The sequence below is a fragment of the Marmota monax genome, unplaced genomic scaffold (assembly GCF_021218885.2).
Source record: "Marmota monax isolate L192 unplaced genomic scaffold, Marmota_monax_Labrador192_F-V1.1 WCK01_AAM20220418_F8-fsc00034, whole genome shotgun sequence".
Classification (NCBI taxonomy): domain Eukaryota; kingdom Metazoa; phylum Chordata; class Mammalia; order Rodentia; family Sciuridae; genus Marmota; species Marmota monax.
Genome location: NW_026693934.1, coordinates 847,501 through 870,525, shown reverse-complemented (window position 1 = coordinate 870,525; position 23,025 = coordinate 847,501). Strand labels below are relative to the sequence as shown.

At 38.5% G+C, this 23,025-nt stretch overlaps 1 protein-coding gene across 3 annotated transcripts in view; it reads left to right on the top strand.

Moving 5' to 3' along the window:
• The window catches only part of Kynu (kynureninase), a 183,715-nt gene that overhangs the window by 126,225 nt on the left and 34,465 nt on the right, over positions 1-23,025 (top strand). For all 3 annotated transcript variants that reach the window (XM_058585367.1, XM_046463713.2, XM_046463712.2), the window contains one exon: positions 22,535-22,633. In XM_058585367.1, the coding sequence (XP_058441350.1) occupies positions 22,535-22,633 (99 nt within the window). The remainder of the gene's footprint in view (positions 1-22,534; positions 22,634-23,025) is intronic.

Here is a 23,025-nt window from a genome sequence, read left to right as displayed (position 1 = left end):
GCTACAATAAACAGCTCCCACTCCTGCTGTATCAATGTACACAAGTTGCTCATCACCCCCCGAGTTATTTTGCTGCAGCCGGATAGCGGCACATGCAGGAGCCAAATATCAATAACCTGAAATATGTTAGTGAGGCTCAGTCCCCAAGAACCTAAGTTTTTGAAGCTATTGCTAAGAAGTTTTCAGCAGATGTTTTATTTAAGATTTGATTAAATGAACCATGGGAGAAAGAATGATTAATTCTCCATGGAACAGAAACCTGGAATCCAGATGTTGTTTTAGGATTGCAGATATGGGAAAATCAAGCCTCTTAGTTGTCAATCAGAATTTTTGATTTTGCAACCACTCTCTTCAGTGCTATCAAGGATAACTGTTTCTCTTATCAAGCTTCATAACATCTAATTTCAGTATCTCCCAAAGGAGATATTACATATAGAGTTTCTGTAAATGATGAGTATTTTATAAAAAAAAAATAGTTCCTTAAGGGCCAGGATATTTTCTCTAATATTCCAGTTTTCATACCTCTTAACAAACCAAGGAAGGCTAAGTCTATGTTAAGCTGAAAAATTGAAAGTGTTTCAATATGAAATGTATACATCATTTGATGTATGGTGGTTGAATTTCCTACAACTCATCTGATTTTTTTCACTTACTTCTTTAAGAATGGAAAAGGAGATTGTGAGGAAGATGGCGGCGAGGGGAGTGCATTACCCCCGTGTGCTGCTTCACTGTGTGGGAGTATGACAAGTCAGGACGGCTAAAGGATATCTTGTTAGGAATTTCCAGCAATAGTGGGGTGCGCCGGAACCTGGAGGAAGGATTTCCATCGCATGAGGATCGGCTACGGGGACTCAAACGCGAGAGGTTTGTCGCACGGAGGGTAATACTGCTTATTCAGCAAATCGCCCCGCGGCTAGAGTCTGCAAGGCGCGCTGGGATAGAGACGCAGGGTTACAGCGCTGCAGTTTCTGCCAGACGCGCAAGCACCGCACTCAGGGCTGAATTCTGGGTTCGAGACGGGGAAGGAAGCGGTCCATCTTGGTTCTCCACACCGGTCAGACCACAGAGGAGGCCAGCAGCCACCATGTTGGTAAACTGACGTCACCACACCTGTTTTTGACTGACCGCAGCTCATTCAGCCATAGAACAGGTAATTTCAGGCTGCAATTCGCCTGCGGCTTGCAGACAGATTGCTAGGGTTCAGCGCCTGGGGGCTTCTTAAAATCTGATCTTATCGGAGTGAACACGGAGCGCGGGGCGGCCAAGTCCCGGCTCCCGGAACCGTCCCGGAACCGCCCTGGCTCCGGGCTGTGGAGCCTGCCGAGGCTGCTTCTTGGACCCTGCTAATATCAGAGCAAACACGAAACACCAAGAAGCCGAATTCCAGCTCCCGGAACTGAGCCCGCGGGGACTGCTTCTTGGAGCTTACACTTATAGGAGCTTACACCGAGCACAGAGCGGCCGAGTTCCGGCTCCCGGAACCGTCCCGGAACCGCCCTGGCTCAGGGCTGCGGAGCCCGCGGAGGCTGCTTCTTGGACCCTGCTACTATCAGAGCATACACCAAACACTAAGCGGCCGAATTCCGGCTCCCGGAACTGAGCCCGCGGGGGCTGCTTCTTGGAGCCTACACTTATAGGAGCTTACACCGAGCACGGAGCGGCCGAGTTCCGGCTCCCGGAACTTCCCTGGACCGGGGCTAGGAGCCCGCGGAAACTGTGTCTCGGTCCGGGTCCTGCTGAGGGCAGGTCAGGACTCACCCATTGCTTGGGTTGCCTGGCAAGGGGAACGAAATGCTGCCATTCGCATAGGATACCAACATGGCAGAGATCTGATGTCAGCAGAAAGCGGTGGAGGAGAGATCTTCATCAATACCAGCGGTGACATAAGCAGTTGGTCTTCTGGTAAGGGGGGTGAGGCTCAGTCACCCGAGTCTCCTCAATTTGTCCTCGAGCCGGAGGGAAGGAGCCGGGCCGCCGCCAGCCCCCGGAGCAGGCCCAGCGGCTCGCCAGCGTGGTGACCGCGTGACCCCAATTGGAGAGGGGGCGGAGCGGAGCCGCCACCCACACCCGCCAGGTGGGCAGACCCACGACCCAGTAGTACATGGGCGTGGTAGGAGGGGCAGGGCAGAGCCGCCCTTCGCGCTTGCAAGGTAAACAGACCTGTGACAGCCTGGCGGGTCAGGCCCAGTGGCCTGCCAGTGTGGTACACACGTCACCCCAACTCGAGTAGGGGCAGAGCAGATCCTTATCCCACGCCCGGATCAGGCCCTGCCGGTGTGGTGGTCACGTGACCCCAATTGGAGTGGGGGTGGAGCGGAACCGCCACCCGTGCCCGCAGGGTGAGCAGACCAGTGATCAACCTGCAGATCAGGCCCAGGGGTCCGCAGGCGTGGTAGGAGGGGCAGGGCAGATCCGCCGCCCGCGCCTTCAAGGTAGGCAGACCTACAACAGACCGGCGGATCAGGCCCAGGAGCCTGCCGGCGGGGTACAAACACCACCCTAATTGGAGTAGTGACAGAGCAGAGTCGCCTCCCTTGCCAGGAACAGACCCAGCATCCTGCAGGCGGGGTAGTCACGACACCCCAATTGGAGTAGGGGCAAAGCAGAGCCTCCACTCGTGCCCGAAAGGTGGGCAGATCTGCGACCGACCAGCAGGACAGGCCCAGTGGCCTGCTGGTACGACAGACACGTCACCCCAATTGGAGTAGGGGCAGAACAGAGCCGCCACCAGCTCCCAGAACAGGCCCAGTGACCTGCCGGCGGGGTAGCCACGACACCCCAATTGGAATAAGGAGAGAGCAGAGCCGCCGCCCGCACCTGCAGGAAAGATACGCAAGCAGTATGAAAAGACAAGGAAAGAAAGGACCACAAGCAATGCAGGTCAACGCAACTTTAGAAGAGGTAACAGCTGCAGCAGATGGAATGTCAGATAAAGAATTCAGGATATACATGCTTCAGATGATCTGGAGTATCAAGGAAGACATTAAACAGCAAAATCAGACAATGAAAGATCACTTCGACAACGAATTACGCAAACAAATCCAGGAAGCAAAGGATCAACTATACAGGGAGATAGAGGTTATAAAAAACAAGCAATCAGAAATCCTAGAAATGCAGGAAGCAATAAACCAACTTAAAAACTCAATGGAGAATACTACCAACAGAGTAGAACACTTAGAAGATAGAACATCAGACAATGAAGACAAAGTATTTCAACTGGAAAAGAACATAGACAGCTCAGCAAGACTGTTAAGAAACCATGAGCAGAACATCCAAGAAATATGGGATAACATTAAGAGACCAAACTTAAGAGTCATTGGGATACAGGAAGGTACAGAGCTCCAAACCAAAGGAATGAGCAGTCTATTCCATGAAATAATACAAGAAAACTTCCCAGACTTGAAGAATGAGACAGAATCCCAAATCCTAGAAGCCTACAGGACGCCGAATGTGCAAAATCATAAGAGATCCACACCTAGACACATTATAATGAAGATGCCCAACATACAGAATAAGGAGAGAATTTTAAAAGCTACAAGAGAAAGGAAGCAGATTACATTTAGGGGCAAGCCAATCAGGATAACAGCTGATCTTTCAACACAGACTCTGAAAGCTAGAAGATCCTGGAATAACATATTTCAAACACTGAAAGATAATGGGTTCCAACCAAGAATTGTGTATCCAGCGAAATTAAGCTTCAGGATGGAGAATGAAATTAAAACCTTCCACGATAAACAAAAGTTTAAAGAATTCGCAGCTAGAAAACCATCTCTTCAAAACATCCTAGCCAAAGTATTACAGGAAGAGGAAATGGAAAATAACAATGAAAACCAACAGTGGGAGGTAGGACAGTAAAGGGGGGGGGAAACAATCAAAGAGGAAAACAAACAATGTTTAGTAACAGAAATAAACAAATATGGCTGGAAGAACAACCCATATCTCAATAATAACCCTAAATGTTAATGGCTTAAACTCACCAATTAAGAGACACAGGCTAGTAGAATGGATCACAAAACAAGACCCAACAATATGCTGCCTACAGGAGACGCATTTGATAGGAAAAGACATACATAGGCTGAAGGTGAAAGGTTGGGAAAAATCATATCACTCATATGGACTTCGGAAACAAGCAGGCGTGTCCATACTCATATCAAATAAAATAGATTTCAAGCCAAAGTTAATCAAAAGAGATAAAGAGGGACACTACATACTGCTTAAGGGAACCATACACCAACAAGACATAACAATCATAAATATTTATGCCCCAAACAATGGTGCAGCTATGTTCGTCAAACAAACTCTTCTCAAGTTCAAGAGTCTAATAGACCACCACACCATAATCATGGGAGACTTCAACACACCTCTCTCGCCACTGGACAGATCTTCCAAACAAAAGTTGAATAAGGAAACTATAGAACTCAATAACACTATTAATAACCTAGACCTAATTGACATATATAGAGTATACCACCCAACATCAAGCAGTTACACTTTTTTCTCAGCAGCACATGGATCCTTCTCAAAAATAGATCATATATTATGTCACAGGGCAACTCTTAGACAATATAAAGGAGTAGAGATATTACCATGCATCTTATCTGATCATAATGGAATGAAACTGAAAATCAACGATAAAAGAAGGAAGGAAAAAGCATACATCAATTGGAGAATGAACAATAGGTTACTGAATGATCAATGGGTTATAGAAGACATCAAGGAGGAAATTAAAAAATTCTTAGAGATTAATGAAAACACAGACACAACATATCGGAATCTATGGGACACATTGAAAGCAGTTCTAAGAGGAAAATTCATTGCTTGGAGTTCATTCCTTAAAAAAAGAAAAAACCAACAAATAAATGATCTCATGCTTCATCTCAAAATCCTAGAAAAAGAAGAGCAAAACAACAGCAAAAGAAGTAGAAGGCAAGAAATAATTAAAATCAGAGCTGAAATTAATGAAATCGAAACAAAAGAAACAATTGAAAAAATTGACAAAACTAAAAGTTGGTTCTTTGAAAAAATAAACAAAATCGACAGACCCTTAGCGATGCTAGTGAAGAGAAGAAGAGAGAGAACTCAAATTACTAGCATACGGGATGAAAAAGGCAATATCACAACAGACACTTCAGAAATACAGAAGATAATCAAAAATTATTTTGAATCCTTATACTCCAATAAATTAGAAGATAGTGAAGGCATAGATAAATTTCTTAAGTCATATGATCTGCCCAGATTGAGTCAGGAGGATATAGAAAACATAAACAGACCAATATCAATTGAGGAGATAGAAGAAACCATAAAAAGACTACCAACTAAGAAAAGCCCAGGTCCCGATGGGTATACAGCAGAATTTTACAAAACCTTTAAAGAAGAACTAATACCAATACTTTTCAAGCTACTTCAGGAAATAGAAAAGGAGGGAGAACTTCCAAATTCATTCTATGAGGCCAACATCACCCTGATACCTAAACCAGACAAAGACACTTCAAAGAAAGAAAACTACAGACCAATATCTCTAATGAACCTAGATGCAAAAATCCTCAATAAAATTCTGGCGAATCGGATACAAAAACATATAAAAAAAATTGTACACCATGATCAAGTAGGATTCATCCCTGGGATGCAAGGCTGGTTCAATATACGGAAATCAATAAATGTTATTCACCACATCAATAGACTTAAAAATAAGAACCATATGATCATCTCGATAGATGCGGAAAAAGCATTTGACAAAGTACAGCATCCCTTTATGTTCAAAACTCTAGAAAAACTAGGGATAACAGGAACATACCTCAATATTGTAAAAGCAATCTATGCTAAGCCTCAGGCTAGCATTATTCTGAATGGAGAAAAACTGAAGGCATTCCCTCTAAAATCTGGAACAAGACAGGGATGCCCTCTCTCTCCACTTCTCTTCAACATAGTTCTCGAAACACTGGCCAGAGCAATTAGACAGACGAAAGAAATTAAAGGCATAAAAATAGGAAAAGAAGAAATTAAATTATCACTATTTGCAGATGATATGATTCTATATCTAGCAGACCCAAAAGGCTCTACAAAGAAACTATTAGAGCTAATAAATGAATTCAGCAAAGTGGCAGGATTTAAAATCAACACGCATAAATCAAAGGCATTCCTGTATATCAGCGACAAATCCTCTGAAATGGAAATGAGGACAACCACTCCATTCAAAATATCTTCAAAAAAAATAAAATACTTGGGAATCAACCTAACAAAAGAGGTGAAAGACTTATACAATGAAAACTACAGAACCCTAAAGAGAGAAATAGAAGAAGATCTTAGAAGATGGAAAAATATACCCTGTTCATGGATAGGCAGAACTAACATCATCAAAATGGCGATATTACCAAAAGTTCTCTATAGGTTTAATGCAATGCCAATCAAAATCCCAATGGCATTTCTTGTAGAAATAGAGAAAGCAATCATGAAATTCATATGGAAAAATAAAAGACCCAGAATAGCAAAAACAATGCTAAGCAAGAAGTGTGAATCAGGCGGTATAGCGATACCAGACTTCAAACTATACTACAGAGCAATAGTAACAAAAACAGCATGGTACTGGTACCAAAACAGGCGTGTGGACCAATGGTACAGAATAGAGGACACAGAAACCAATCCACAAAACTACAACTATCTTATATTTGATAAAGGGGCTAAAAGCATGCAATGGAGGAAGGATAGCATCTTCAACAAATGGTGCTGGGAAAACTGGAAATCCATATGCAACAAAATGAAACTGAATCCCTTTCTCTCGCCATGCACAAAAGTGAATTCAAAATGGATCAAGGAACTTGATATCAAATCAGAGACGCGCCGTCTGATAGAAGAAAAAGTTGGCTATGATCTACAGTCGGTGGGGTCGGGCTCCAAATTCCTCAATAGGACACCCATAGCACAAAAGTTAATAACTAGAATCAACAAATGGGACTTACTCAAACTAAGAAGTTTTTTCTCAGCAAAAGAAACAATAAGAGAGGTAAATAGGGAGCCTACATCCTGGGAACAAATCTTTACTCCTCACACTTCAGATAGAGCCCTAATATCCAGAGTATACAAAGAACTCAAAAAATTAGACAATAAGAGAACAAACAACCCAATCAACAAATGGGCCAAGGACCTGAACAGACACTTCACAGAGGAGGACATACAGTCAATCAACAAGTACATGAAAAAATGCTTAACATCTCTAGCTGTCAGAGAAATGCAAATCAAAACCACCCTAAGATACCATCTCACTCCAGTAAGATTGGCAGCCATTAGGAAGTCAAACAACAACAAGTGCTGGCGAGGATGTGGGGAAAAGGGTACACTTGTACATTGCTGGTGGGACTGCAGATTGGTGCAGCCAATTTGGAAAGCAGTATGGAGATTTCTTGGAAAGCTGGGAATGGAGCCACCATTTGACCCAGCTATTCCCCTTCTTGGTCTATTCCCTAAAGACCTAAAAAGAGCATGCTACAGGGACACTGCTACATCGATGTTCATAGCAGCACAGTTCACAATAGCAAGACTGTGGAACCAACCTAGATGCCCTTCAATAGACGAATGGATAAAAAAAATGTGGCATTTATACACAATGGAGTATTACTCTGCATTAAAAAATGACAAAATCATAGAATTTACAGGGAAATGGATGGCATTAGAGCAGATTATGCTAAGTGAAGCTAGCCAATCCCTAAAAAACAAATGCCAAATGTCTTCTTTGATATAAGGAAAGTAACTAAGAACAGAGTAGGGACGAAGAACAGGAGAAGAAGATTAACATTTAACAGGGATGAGAGGTGGGAGGGAAAGGGAGAGAGAAGGTAAATTGCACGGTAATGGAAGGAGACCCTCAGGGTTATACAGTGGAGGGGGTAGAGAGAGAGGAGGGGAGGGGAGGGGAGAGGTGGGGAGGGGGGAGGGTGGATGATGGGAAAGGCAGCGGAGCACAACAGACACTAGTATGGCAATTTGTAAATCAATGGATGTGTAACTGATGTGAATCTGCAATCTGTGTATGGGGTGAAGGTGGGAGTTCATAACCCACTAGAATCAAAGTGTGGAATATGATATGTCAAGAAATTTGTAATGTTTTGAACAACCCACAATAAAAAATTAAAAAAAAAAAAAAAAGAATGGAAAAGGAGGCTCTATATCATAGCAACCAAAAGGAAATTCCAAATGATCTTAAATGGGAAAAAAATCCACAATAAAATATGAGAGATTTCTCCAATAGATTTCTTCACACTCTAGTTCTTTCACTAAATTATTTAGGCAACAAGATTAGGCAAAAGTTAGTTGAGTTGAGGAGAACATATCTTCCCAGCAAATAATCTGTCCTAAGGAAAGTAGCATAAAAAGAAGAAACTATCTTATTGTCTTTAAAAACTGATTTTAAGTGGACAAATTTAAGAGAGAGATCTTCAAGAATTATCCCATAGACTTCCATGCAATATTGTCAAGTTTGACGTAAATTAAATACAAAAAAACAGATTTGGTTGAGGAATCGATTTTTGAGATTGATAAAGTAATCGGTAGAAAAAAAATATTTTATGGGGAGAGTATACTTTGATCTCACACTTAATGGGACTGTCTCCATACATAACTATGGATACCATCTATATAATTATCATGGGTAGATTAAATAGGTGCTTTAAATCTACTTTATAATGAAACTGGCACACATTGATAATTAAATGTTAACAGTCATCATGCATCTGAAAAGTCAGCTATGCTTTCTTAGGAGGGCTGCAATAGGTTCAATAGATGTCCTGGTTGAATTTCCTAGAACTCACCTGTCCCAGCTGATGACCATCACTCTTCCACTTGTGCCACTCTTGTGGCATAAGTATCCAAATCTTTGTGATTTTGCATATATCTAAATTGTCAATATCATATTTCCCACTGCTTTTCTTCACATAATTTGTCACATAATTTGTGTATCATCAAAGCCAGACCCTGGGAATGTCACCCATACACACAGAGAATGTCCAGATATGAGACCTTCTGCCTCCATGTTTTGTATTTGTGTGTTTGTGTGTCTTTGTTTATGAGCAACAAAACAAAAGCAGGAAAAAAAAATAGAGAGATGACAAAACAAAAGCATGAAATATATGTTTGTTTTTCATGCTTATGTTGTGGCAGTCTTGTATATTTTACAGGCCCAACTCGTATTTTACTTGACTGACTTTTGTAAAAATCTGAATGTGAAACACTTGACCTTCATTATTAAAATTTTCTTACTCCTATGTGTCAAGATGAATTTATCTTCCTGTTGAACTTCCATAGCATGATGGAAAATGTCTCACTGACTACCTTTTGCATTGCCTTATAATTATTGCTGTGCCTATGTTAACTCTCCAATTTAGAAAGCTTATGTCTGTAGACGGTTCAGTGACTGATTAAGGATGAACTCTGAGAACCTCACAGACTCCTGACAGTGCTTTGTCCACAATGATTTATCTTTAAACACGTACCTGTACCTTTTAGGCCAGCAAATGGGTAAGAGTGTGTATATCAGCAAAAGTGTTGGTCAGGCTAATTTGATGGATCACGGTGTTCCAAAAACAAAATAAAATGAAACAAAACAAAACAAAAATAGCAGAACTGTGTTCATTAAATAAAATTTGAAATTTCTGCAGAATGGTTTATATGGCTAATTATTCTGAAAATTGAGATACTTTTTTGTAAATTTCTTCAAATTCCATTTGTATTCTTTGACTCAGTTAGGACATACTGATTTTTTTAAGTCATTAAAAATTAAGTGAACTAAATTATGCTCGGAAAATTACCTTAAGCTATTTCCCCATTTTGGACCTCTGAAATAAATCAAACAAACTCTATTTTGTGTGAGGTCCTTCACAGGCCAGAAAAAGCCTGTAGAAGAGAATAATCAAATAGTCCTACAGAAATTGTTTTCTTTTCCTGGTTTTTCTACTTCTAAGTATAATTTTAAGGTCTTAAGTCTGGTTTGCTTTATTTTCTCCTGTGTGTGTGTGTGTGCGCGCACATGTGTGTGTATGTGTGTGTGTGTGTCTGACTATGGATTGTACCCACTAAACTACATTCCCCAGGCCTTTTTTTTTAATTACTTTATTGTTTTGAGACAGGAGCTCACTAAATTGCCTAGGCTAGCCCCAAACTTGCAATCCTCCTGCCTCACCTCCAGAGTTTCTGGGATTATAAGTATGAGCCACTTCATACAGCTGGTTTATCTTTTCAGGTCTCCCAAAACCTCTATTCTTACTCTCCACACAGCTATTATCTCTGTCTCATTTCTTCTCAATTTACACATTAAAATTTCATTAAGAAAATGTTCCCCTTCTCTCCTTCTCTCACTTCTTATTTCTGGATTTGCCAGTCTCATCAATATCTCCCTTCCCTTTCTTTCTCTTTCCTTCATTCCTTCCTCCCTTCTTCTCTCCCTCCCTCCCTCATTCCCTCCCTCTTACATAGAACCCAGGCCCTTATGCCAGCTAGGCAAGTGCTCTACCACTGAGCTATATTCCCACCCTCAATATCTACACTTTAAAAATAGAACTAAAATGAAGAGCTATTTCTGAAATCATACAATGTACAAATGGAAATAATACTAGCTATTGCTAATAACCTACAGAGCCGCAGACACTTGACATGCGCCACACTACACCTAATTTTTCCAGCGACTTTAATAGTTAACAGCCTGCACTATGTCTCAGCAGAGACAACTGAGCCTGAGAGAGGTGAAGCACTTTTGCTTGGCAACTGAACCAGACAGTGAAACCTGGAACTGGCATCTACTGATGCTGATGCTCAACTTCTTTGCATTGGCTGGGAGAGAACTTTCCTCTGCATTGTCTCCTTTTATATGTGCAAACTAATCATGTAATGGCAAAGAGTATTTATAAAAGTCAAAGAAAAAAATATATAACACCTCCCCTTTTTTTACCTTTTTTTTTTTAAATTGGAGACCTCTGTCTCTATAGTTGATGTAATTATTGCTTTTAAGAAGATGGAAAATACATGATTTGTATTTCATGCCTGAATTTCAAATATAGTTAATTTCCACATAAGATTCTGATCAGTGCCAACATGCAGCAGTGCCCCTTTTCAGAGCCTCAAACCTACCTCTCCCAACTATTCCTGATTTAAGAGGCCCCAAGTCACTGGCCTCTTCATCTTTCTTTTTTGGTGGTCTCTCAGGCTAGTTGCTCCATTGACAATAGCTTCCAGCACTGACAGCCCAAATATCACTCCCATGAGCACCTCTTCAGTGCCTTTCGGGTGTTTGCAGTAGCTCTGTCTTTAATTAAAACAGCTTGCAAGTCTCAGTATAATTGGAAAACCAATCTACATGACCCTGGACAGAATTCCAGTAGAAATTCCCAAGCTTTCCAAGTAGTTGAGGTGCACAGTACTCTAAAGAAATTTTATTCTTTGATACAGATATTGTCTGCTCACTTTGTGTCAGGCTGTGGGTTTAAGGGAAAGAGAGAGATAAATATAGGGAATGAGAAAAAAAAAAATCTGCCTTTAAAAAGAAAGATCCTGACTGATGAGATACATAGGAAATTTCTTCAAACACTGCTTTAAGGAAAGATCCACTAATGTGTTTTAGTTTAACACAACAGAAATTATAGTTATGCATGTTCAGATTCATTTATACTTATGACTGGTCCAAAACCACATCCTCTGAATTGGCTCAAGGAGGTACATTCCCACTGAGGTTCAAAAGCTGTTATTTCCTTTTGGCAGCATCTTTTCTCATAATTAGGGAACATAATATAATGTTGGTGCCAGATTGTTCCATACCAATTTTTCCCACAGTGTAACTGACTAGTTATGTACATCTCATTGCTGGTAGACTCCTAAAAATCAAATAATCTCTTAGATTACATGTATTAATTTCAAAAATATGCAAAAGTACCCTTTTGGCAAATAAATTGAGCCCAGAAAGTTCTCCAGAAATTGTGATAGCTTGGCCACCTTCAACATCTGAGTCAAAGTCTACTGTCCTCATTCATGAATCCAGGGCTTTCATCCAAAGTCAAGGTCCCTGACTTGCTTTTGTCCTCTCTTTTCTTTCCAACATCTTATGCCCTGTTGATTTATTTTTTCAACAGGAAACTTCCATCATATTTTCTTTTATGGTAACTATAGCAATAAGTTACTGCACCTTATAAAAATATCAAGGATGGCTTGATAAAGGTGGATATAGCTTGATAAGGAATAAAATCTTAATACTATGTTATTCTAATATTATGTTACTGTAATTTGCACAGGTTGACAAATAAGTGCCTACTTCAGGAAGAATTTCATTTTCATTTTTTAGCTTATCCTTGAATACGACCAGAGTTTTTAAATCACCAGGTTAAAATGTTTATTCTCACTTTGTTCTGATTCCAAGTTATAGGTAATAATTTTTAATACAACAAGTCCCTTGATTTCTGTGCAGATTTCTATTTATACTTTTTTTATGACAGGCTTTTTAATTCAAATTGCTTTTTTTTTTTTTTTGGATTTCTTAAGTTTAAAATCAAACTCTCTGGAAACTCTCAAGTATATTCACAGCAGCTAACTCTTTAGCATGAACCCATGTGTGTGTATATGAACATTGTTCACTTTATAAAGTCCTGTTGTCTCCTCTGTTAGCACATGCTAAGTGATATCAATCAGTAGCTCAAGGACAAAGGGTTTTCTAGTCAACTTATTGTGTATAATGTTTGTAATATTTCTCTATACACTAATATTAAAAATAACATTTCACAAGATATACCTTATCTATCTATTTTTTTAATGACAAGGGGTAGAACCTATCACTAAGAGACATCCTCAGCCTTTTTATTTTAGATTTTTGAGAGAGAGTTTTGCTAAATTGCCCATGCTGACCTGGAACTTGTGATCCTCCTGCCTCAGCCTCCTGCGTAGCTGGGATTACAGACATGCCTAACTTTACCTGGCTATCAGACCTTAATCTTAGAGTAATTCATCAAAAGGATGAAGGGTGAAATTTTGTCAGCTGTCCTAGTTTACCTTGTTGCTATTCCTGTTTGCTCCTAAACTTCATTACAAACATTTAAAATTATCAGATAGTGGGATTCCTGGATAAAATTCTGTGTGGATTATTTTTTCTGCAATGTATGTTGTGATATGCTTTTTGGGGGGTCTCATGTATTATCTATAAGAGCCTTAGGACTAATATAACCAAGTAGCATGAGAGCTCTGCCTTGCAGAAAATTACCCTTTGATTCTGACTGCCATGCTGTTTGGCTTCCAAAGTCTTCTTGGAGCTCCACATGAAAGATTGTATCTTGTCTCTTTCCCTTGGTATGTTTATTTCATTCTGTATTGTTTTCTATTTTAATAGGGAAGACTTCCTATTCTTACTGAGCTATTGGCATAAATAAGTAAAGGCTGAACATAAAGCACTAAAAAGCAGCAGAAAACAGTATCTTCTATTTCCAAAGTAATTTTTGGAAAGAAATTGTGACCCATATAACACATTGACTTTTAGTACAGAGTGAACCTAATACAAAATAATACTTAGTTGCTGCTTATAAACAGAGTCAGAAGAAAAGGGAAAAGAGCAGGGTTTTTTGAAAGCACTGATATATGAAGTCTGCATGAAAGGAAATACTTTTAAGATATTCACTCAGAAATGAGATATTTAAAGAGCTGTTAGAAGCCCTCTTACCCAACTTGACTGTTTTTGTTTTTAACGTAGCTTCTATGTACACTTTTTAACCATAACACCTGAGTGTATTTTGAAAAGTTAAATGCTCTAAAATATGGTAAGAAACCTTATGTCCTACTCTTCATTTCTTTCTAACATCATCCAGCAAATCCCTAATTGTGGACTTCTTAGGGAAGTCCTAATATCAGAGTTGACTAGCCAACCCTGTTATTGTTAATACACTTTTTGTCTACTCATTTATATAGAGTCAACCAGCATGTCAAGTGCACACACACACACTTTCCTATAACACCCCCCCCCCCAATGCTGGAGATTGATCCAAGGGGTTTGCATATGCTAGGAGTTCTCTTTTGTGTATTTTTATTTTGAAACAGAGCCTCATTAAGTTGCCCAGGCTGGCTTCAAACCTGCAATTCTTCTGTCTCAGCCTCCTGAGTAGCTGGGTTATAGTTGTACACCACATATCTGGTTTCCCTATAACTTGGAAAAAAGTTATAAATAATACTGGAAAAAAAACATTCCCTTAGATTTTCCATCACACCCTTTCTTCTTAAAATAATACTTTTTAAATTTACAGCAGTATAGTCCTATCATAATTTCCTATTGCTTTTGAATAAGCAAAAGAATACCTAAAGACTTCGTTTGTTGGTATGATGTAGAAGCTGCATTCTCAGTCATAAGAAGGTCACATAGGAGTACCATCTAATGGAAATTAATAGCATCCAAGGGACTGTGGGGAAACTGGAATTCACCCACCATAAAATTAGTGAAACTGATGAGGGGACTATCTCATCCACTGTTGTCTGGGCAGTGTCTAGCAGTGTACATTCAACGACTGAATTTATGAATAGCCACAGGCATGCCTTGCAGGCACCTCCCAGGGACCACAGGGCTACAATAATGGGTGGTTAATCAAGTGGTTTGGACAAAGGCTATTTACCTACTTTAATATTTTGTTTTTTCAAGAATCCACAAGCATACCAAAGCATATTTACCCTTATAATTAAATCTGCCACTTATTAATGGTCTTTAGAATTCAGAGAAGTTTTTAAGGTGAAGAATAAAATTAACTGAATAATAAGGGTCAAGAGTCAATTTGTTACAGAATTAGTAAAATTATCCAAACTTTAATACCTTTAAAAAACTGTCGGCTGCACCATTTCATATTTTTTTAATAAATAGAAAAATAATGAGTCAAAGTTGAGAGGGAATGTATAAGGTCTTCCCCTGGAAATTTTAGCCCAATCCGTATGTATCATAGTACTCAACTGATTAGAAGAAACCTTGGTGCTGCAATAAGGAAGATGGCAAGAGCAAAGCACGTGTGTGATTCCTTATTTAGGGGGATTTTGAACATATTTTTAATTACTCTTTTGCCCAAGATACTTTATTTTAAAAGAAGCCACATCTGAACAAGTAGTGTATATAATAAAATAGCATCAGAAAGACAGGATCTCAAAGAATCTTTTATTGGGGGTGGGGGTACTCAACCACTGAGCCACATCCCCAGCCCCCCTTTTTTTGTATTTTATTTAGAGATAGGGCCTCACTGAGTTGCTTAGTGCTTCACCATTGCTAAGGCTGGCTTTGAACTTGCTATCCTCCTGTCTCAGCCTTCCAAGCCCCTGGGATTACAGGTGAGTGCCACCATGCCGCCTCAAATTATCTTCTTTTAAAGTTTAACATCAGTTGAAAGACTATCTGTTGACAACTGCATGGCTTTATTAATCGCCAGCTGGCTGGGCTGGCAAGATGAGCTGGGTTCAAAGGAGCTGGATGCAGCAAAGAAACCACGCAAAACACGAACATGAGTTTCTAAGATCAGGGTAGGACTGCTCAGTTACCCTAAGGGTCAGCTCCACGCTGGGCAGTGCTGGAAAGAACAAGAGAGAGAATCCCCAGCCCCCGAAACTCCCTATTTATTGGGGAGAAGGCATTTGATAGAATATCCTACCCAAATAAGGCAAGGGGTAGAGTTTCAAAGGGTGGAGCCTTGCTTGGTGATGTTATGTGGTCAGCAGATTGACTGACATCTTGGCAAGTCACACCCATCTCAGGTGCTGTGTGGGATCAAGGTAGAACCAGAGGAAAGGCATTTGCATCACACAGCCCAATCAGGGTGCAATGCCAGACCATCCCCTCATATGCTCAAATGCACATAGTTCACACACACACAGCCCATGGATGGCTCACAACATTTACTTGTTCATTCGTTTACCTATTTTTCAATACTTTGGGTACATATTGTGCAAAAGTAGGAGGTAATAAGATTATAAAATGCTGCAAGAGAGATAAACAAACAGAGCTCTAGGATGACAGAGAGGAGAGAGATGGCAAAAGAACTGCCCTGTAGAAATTATCTTGTGAACAATATCTGAGTTAGGCAGGTGTGTGTCTTAGTTCATTATCTGTGAAAACTATAGACTGGGTAGTTTATAAGGAATAGAGCTTTATTCAACTCATGATTCTTGCAGGCTGGGAAGTCCAAGAGCAAGTCACTGGCACCTGCTGATAACCTTCTTTCTGCACCATAGCATAGTGGAGGGCATCACATGACAAGGCAGAGCAAGTGTGCCAGTTTTGGTGTCTCTTCTTCTCTTTAGAGTGCCTGTAATGCAATCATGAGGGCCTCATTCTCCTGACATTCTCTAATTGTAGTCACCCCCAAAGGCTTCACCTCCAAATATCATTAATTTGAATTTGGGGATTGAGTTCCCAACACATATAGTCGTTGTAGACATTCAAAACATAGTACCTAGCAAATGAGAAAAAGGAAGCCACTTATGCAGATTAAGGGAGGGAGGTGTGGGGACTCTAAGGCAGGAGAGCTAGTAGAGACCAGGATTTAAGATTATAAAGAGCCATACCACAGATTTTGAGTTACATTTAGAACTTAATGCAGGCACTTTCAAGGGAATCTGGGAATCCTTTCTATTCAAATGTGTGATTTAAAGAGTTTCTTAGAATAAGACAGGTTGTGAGTTTACAGATTAGTTGAAAAATTACTGCAATAGTTTAGGGATTGACTATAGAGTGAGATAATGTGTTGACTGAACACCGCTATGCTATTATGGGTTGCATCAATGTGAGTAGAAACACCTATGGGTAATTATAAATAAAAATGTGTTGAAAAATATTTTTATTTTAAAAATTGCATAAAGGAGGAAATCAAGTGCAGAGTGTCTGTTTGTGGCTATGTACACAGTGTAACTACTCTTACAGGTAGAATAATGAAAATATCTACCAGGATGACTCTAGTTTGGGAGTTATTCAGTTTTATTCTTTATTTTTTAAGATGCTGCCATCTAGTGACACTTTTGTAAAATCACTTTGTGGTAATCTCAAGTTTGTATCTTCCGGTCCTTTCTTCCAAACAGTCCCATTTTAATAATTCATGCTTTCTGCCATTCATACGGAAAGGACTATACATGCATTAAAACATATTGTAGAAGCTGCAAGTGATTTTTTTGATGTGATGCCACAGCTGTGGCTACAGGGCTTTTAATAATGGGATCTACTAGGTGAAGTTTTGTGGTTTCTTGGTATCATTTTTTTAATAAATAATTAATAATGAAATAAAAGCACAACCTTTTCTATCCTTGAGTTTTTTAAGAAAAGTTGAGTTGTAAAGAAACATGTTTATGAAAAGTTTAGTTAAACAGTGCTTAATAAAATATCATTGCTCTTATTAGAAGTGTTATTCAGTAGGTAAAGGATATCAAATTCAGAGAAAGCTTTAACTTTTTCCAAATGGAATTCCAGTACTACATGTGTATCTTAAAACACAAATAAACTAAATACATAATGACTATCAAACCTCAATATTGTTCTACAACTTTGATTACCTCTAATTCTGGATGAAAATTAATTGTATTTCTTCTCTATCATTCTCAGAAGTTACATAAGCACAGAGAACCTCTCTTATTAATTATAACATGTATAATTCAACTTTTTGGTAAGAAAAAAGTACAAATCTCTCCGGAACCCAACCCCAGAAAAGCAACAATAATAAAACCAGTTAAGAACTTTTTTGTCCCTGTGAAATACTAGATGCCATCGTATTATAATGAGTACAGTTTTTAATTAGCCAACTTTACAATAATTTGAGTTTTTGTTTGGGAAACTAATGCCACAGGATAGCAGTAAGCACCTTTTCTCTGCTATAGACAACATAGTAAATGTTTTAGGCCATGTGGATCATATGATGTCTGATGTAGTTATTCAGTTCTACTGCCATAAAGGAACCATATCTGTATTAAACAGACAAGACTGGTGTTCATGGTATTCCAATAAAATTTTTTATATACAAATAGTTTATTGTTTACATATCTCTGCTATAGGGAAAGCACCTGTAATAAAAAAAAATTGGAGGTTATTCATTCTTAAATGGTGTTTGAAAAATTCAAAAATTGATCCTGCAAAATTATTTACATCAAGAACGTTATCTCAGCCAGGCATGGTAGTGCACAACTGTAATCCCAGCAACTTGGAAGACTGAGGCAGGAGTATGCCAAGTTCAAGGCCAGCCTCAACAACTTAGTGAGGCCCTCCACAATTTAGGAAGACCCTATCTCAAAAATTTTAAAAAATAAAATAAAAAGGGAGGGGGGGGTGTAGCTCAGTGGTAAAAGACTCCTGAGTTAAATCCCTGGTTTGAAGAAGAAGGAAAAGGAGGAGGAGGAGGAGGAGGAGGAGGAGGAGGAGGAGGAAGAGGAGGAGGAGGAGGAGATGATGAAGATGACCATAGTCAATAAAAGTTTTCCTTAGATGGTGCAGGAAATCTAAAGTTTCAAAGTGTATATGTGCTAATAGTAAACCAACAGTGGATGAAACCAGAGATAAAACAGAAAGGAATTATCAGTTTTTCTTTTTAAACTCAAGTTCATGTACAAAGTGATTTTCATATGGAATGAATCATTTAGTCTTCTAGGAAAAATCTTAATGTTTCAATATGGAAAAAGTCAAATGATTTTGATCATAAGCAATTAAATTAGAAAGTTACTACTTGAGTACAATTTGGATACTAGTTATTCGTTGTTCCATTGTCTGGGAATTTAGTAGAAAGAAATTTGGTTTCTTTTCTATAACAGGGTGAATTTCCACTAATACACTCAAAATGCTTGAAACCATATGGCAAGTAAATAACCAAGAACAGTTGGAGCCTGAGAGGTTGTTAGGGGCTACAGCTATACCACTTTGGGGTATTTACCTTGAAGAATTAAAGTCATCTTACTACAGTGATACATACATACTTATATTTATAGCAGCACAATTCACAATAGTCAAACTATGGAACCCACCTAGGTATCTAACAGTGTATGAGTGGATAAATAACATGTAGTCTATATACACAATGGTGTATTCAGCCCTAAAGAAAAATAAAATTATGACATTTCCAGGAAAATGGATAGAACTAGAGACTATCATATTAAGTGAAAAAGGTCTAAATCAGAAGGTTAAGGGTTGTGTGTTTTCTCTCATATGAGGAAGCTAGAATGGAAAAAAAAAAAAGAAAATAAAGGTATGGATGGATCTCCTAAAAATCAAAAGAAGATCAATAGAAGAAAGGGACCAAGGAGTGGGAGGTAGGGAAGGAAGGGAGAAATGCTGAGGAGTGACATTGGCTAAGTTATATTGTTATATTGTGTGCATATATTGTTACATATGAATATGTAACTATAAATCCCATCAATATGTACAACTCTAATGCACCAATTTAAAAATGTGGGGAAAATAGAAAATATAGAATTTTTTTTTAAAAAAAAGAAGTGTTAGGGTCTAGAGCCAATATGTAAGGAAAGCACATGGAGTCAAAATTATCTTTGTAATTCTCTCCCAGACAATATGAACTTTTCCCTCTATCATTGCATAGAAAGCTCCTGATTTTTAAAAATTTGAAGATTAGATAAAACAACTTTTAGGGTCTGTATTATATATATCTTTAGTGCTGAGCGTAGATAAATGCTCGTTCCAACAGGCGAACTAAAAGGAACTCAAGAGTAACTGATTCTAACCTCCTATCTTATGATCATCTTGGAATGTCAGCTACAATTCCCAAGACCAGGTAAATTATGTCTTGCCCTTTTTGGACTGGGTGTATGTATCATTAGTTCTTGCCATGAAAATGCTGTGTAACAAACTATTTGAGAACCAGCTACCTTGAAATAATAATCATTCATCTATGGGTCACCTTGGTGTCAGCTGATCTACTCAGGACTTGGCTGGAGAGGTCCTGATAATGTCAGCTAACCTCACTTATACATCTGTTGCCAACCAAGTGGTGTAGTAATGCAGTAGACACAGGCTGAGCTCAGGTGAAGAAATTTCTTTTCCTTATGGGCTGGCAGATTGACCAAAGCAAGTCCTTCCCTAAGAGAGCAGCAAGCCAAGTCACACGGGTGGTTTTTCCTTCCTTCCTCCTCCTCCTCCTCCTCTTCCTCCTCCTCCTCCTCTTTCTTAAATATGTTTAGTTGTAGATGGACACAATACCTTTATTTATTTATTTGTTTGTTTATTTTTTAATTTATTTATTAGTGGTGCTGAAGATCAAACTCAGTGCCTCATCATACTAGGCAAATGCTCTGCCCTGAGCTACAACTCCAGTTCACACAGGTGGTTTTGGAGACTCCTTTTGTTGTTGTTTGTTTGTTTTGCTTTGCTTTTTTACATGTGCTAACATTATTCATTTAGTCAAAAATCAGATGACTGAGACCACCAGCTGAAAATTACACATTGCCCACAATGGAAGTAACTGAAAAGTTATAGAGCAAAGTATTTGGATACAAAAAAGAGCAAAGCATCAGAAACATTAGTGAAACTGACCACAGTGTGTGTACTTGGATAACTGGCTTGTACTAAAGCAGGAGTTCTGAAGCTTTTTAGAAGTGGAAAACCTTTATACTTTGTTTTAATTAGCTGTTGCATCATTCTGGCCAAAAGACCCTGCAGAAACAACTTAAGAGGAGAAAAGGTTTATTTTTGCTCATAGTTTCTGAGGTTAAGTCCATGATCAGCTGACTCCATAGCTCTGGCCAATAGGCAGAACATCATGGCAGAAGGGCATAGTGGAGAAAATCAAATCAGGACATGGGGTCAAAAAGCAGAGAGAGAGAGAGAGAGAGAGAGAGATTGCTCTGCTTACCAGGGACAAAATATAAACCTAAAAGGCATGCTCTTGTTTACCTTCTTCCTCTAGCCACACCCTGTGTTACCACCCAGTTAATCCGAATCAGTGGTTTAATCCACAGAGTACATTACAACTCTCACAATCTAATAATTTCACTTCTGAACACTCTTCCATTCCCTCACACATGAGCTTTTGGAGGACACCTTATATCCAATCCATCACACACTTTTAACAATCATCAAGGATCTCAAAGAGGACTTGATGTGTTTAGATCTATTTATATTTACAGTATTTGCAATTCAAACAGAATTTTCAAGTGTCTTTATTTTAGAATAAGAGCAAGCTTATTACTTGTTAACATAATAAATATATTGTTGGGCTGGGGTTGTGGCTCAGCCTTAGAGCTCTTGCCTAGCACATGCGAGGCCCTGGGTTTGATCCTCAGCACCACATAAAAAATGAAGAAATAAAATAAAGGTATTGTGTCCAACTACAACTAAAAAATATATAATTTAATATAAAAGATTATATTGTTATAAAAATTATGTTTTCTAGAACAAACAAGCTAAAAAAGAGTCCTTGGTGAATTCATTAACATCTGACAAATGACAGCTGACACTTTATACCTATTTCCTCTCCATTGAATCTTTGTTTTCCTCTTCATGGTGAAGCATATAAAATAATTGGCACTCATGCAGATATATTGTTGTAAAAGGCAAAAAGTGGCTTAACAGCCCTTTTAGTTAATTGTGGATTTTCTTTGATATTGCACTAAAACTTGACAAGTGAGAACTTCTTAGGAGTTGCTTTATGGAATGTGAAGAAAAATCACTGAAATCACTAAACTTTCTGTACCTTATTATATTAAAATCCATTGATGTATATTAAATACTGAATATATTATATATTGAATAGTTCTTCTATTTATACATGATTTATAACATCAAGCATTGATCATTTGGAAAATATTTGGTTCATTGAATTATATATATTTTCTAAATATTGACATTTAATTATAAACATTTTTAAAATTATACTTTGTGACTAAATTTATCAGAAATATCTCAATACTGGGAAATAATCATGCTTATAGAAGTGGATACCAATTTTCCACAATTCTAGTTGGTTTAGGGAAGTAATTTTATCACTTGAGTAAAAATACTACAGGCTATTTTCCTTCAAGTGAAACTATACATGTCTGTCAGATACCCAGTATGAATCACAAGTGTTTGTCTATCACTTGCTTTTTCATGCAAAACTGGTTCTCTATCCATGAAATTTTAAAGTGACTAGTTAAGCTAACAACTCAACCAATTACACAAGTGCATTCCTTTGTGGTCACCATCCTATTTCTAAATGTGGTCACACATCAAACCTTAAAAACATGAGAAATAAGTCACTCTTATTTAATAAAAATTGATCCTTTTTGTAGCTTTAGTAAGGATATTTTTAGGTGAACTCTCTCTTTCCCCCTAGTGAGTGGTGGGACAAATGCAGTGACTTCTGATACAGTCTGGTGCTAATGCCTTGTGTTCTGCTAAGGTGCCAGATTTTAGATTGTCGGTGCAAATGTCAACCTAATGAAGAAGAGGGGGAAAAATAGTCTTTGTGAATCAAAGGATGGACCATGACTTATGGCATAACAATTTGCTAAAGATTTACTAAAAGATATTTGTATTACTATTTTTAATCATTGCAGTAAATTCAGATTTTTTCATGTTCTTCCTTAGGGTTGTTTTGTTGGCTTTGATCTGGCACATGCAGTTGGAAACGTTGAACTCCACTTACATGACTGGGGAGTCGATTTTGCCTGCTGGTGTTCCTATAAGGTAAAAACAATTTAACATATTTATAGCCTTTTATTTCACATTGATATTAATCTAAAGGAAAAACTGGCTCCATGGGCCAATTTCAAAGATTGAAGTTACTTTGCTCCATTTCTTTCATTACTGTATGGTCTGATTTTAGTTATAAGTAGAATTGTATGAAGAATGATATGATATTTAATTTTAGCACTTCCATCATTACAGAGAACTTATTTCTTTAATTCCTAAGCTGTTATGAAAAAATCAAAAGGTTCTAGAGAAAGAGTCCCACAATTAAAACTTAATTCAAATTAATTAGGATTCTTAGTGTTAGTAAGCTGTGAAATTTCTACATATGTAAATATAATTCTTAGGCAATCAGGTTGGTATTTGAAGACAATTTAATTAATAGGTGA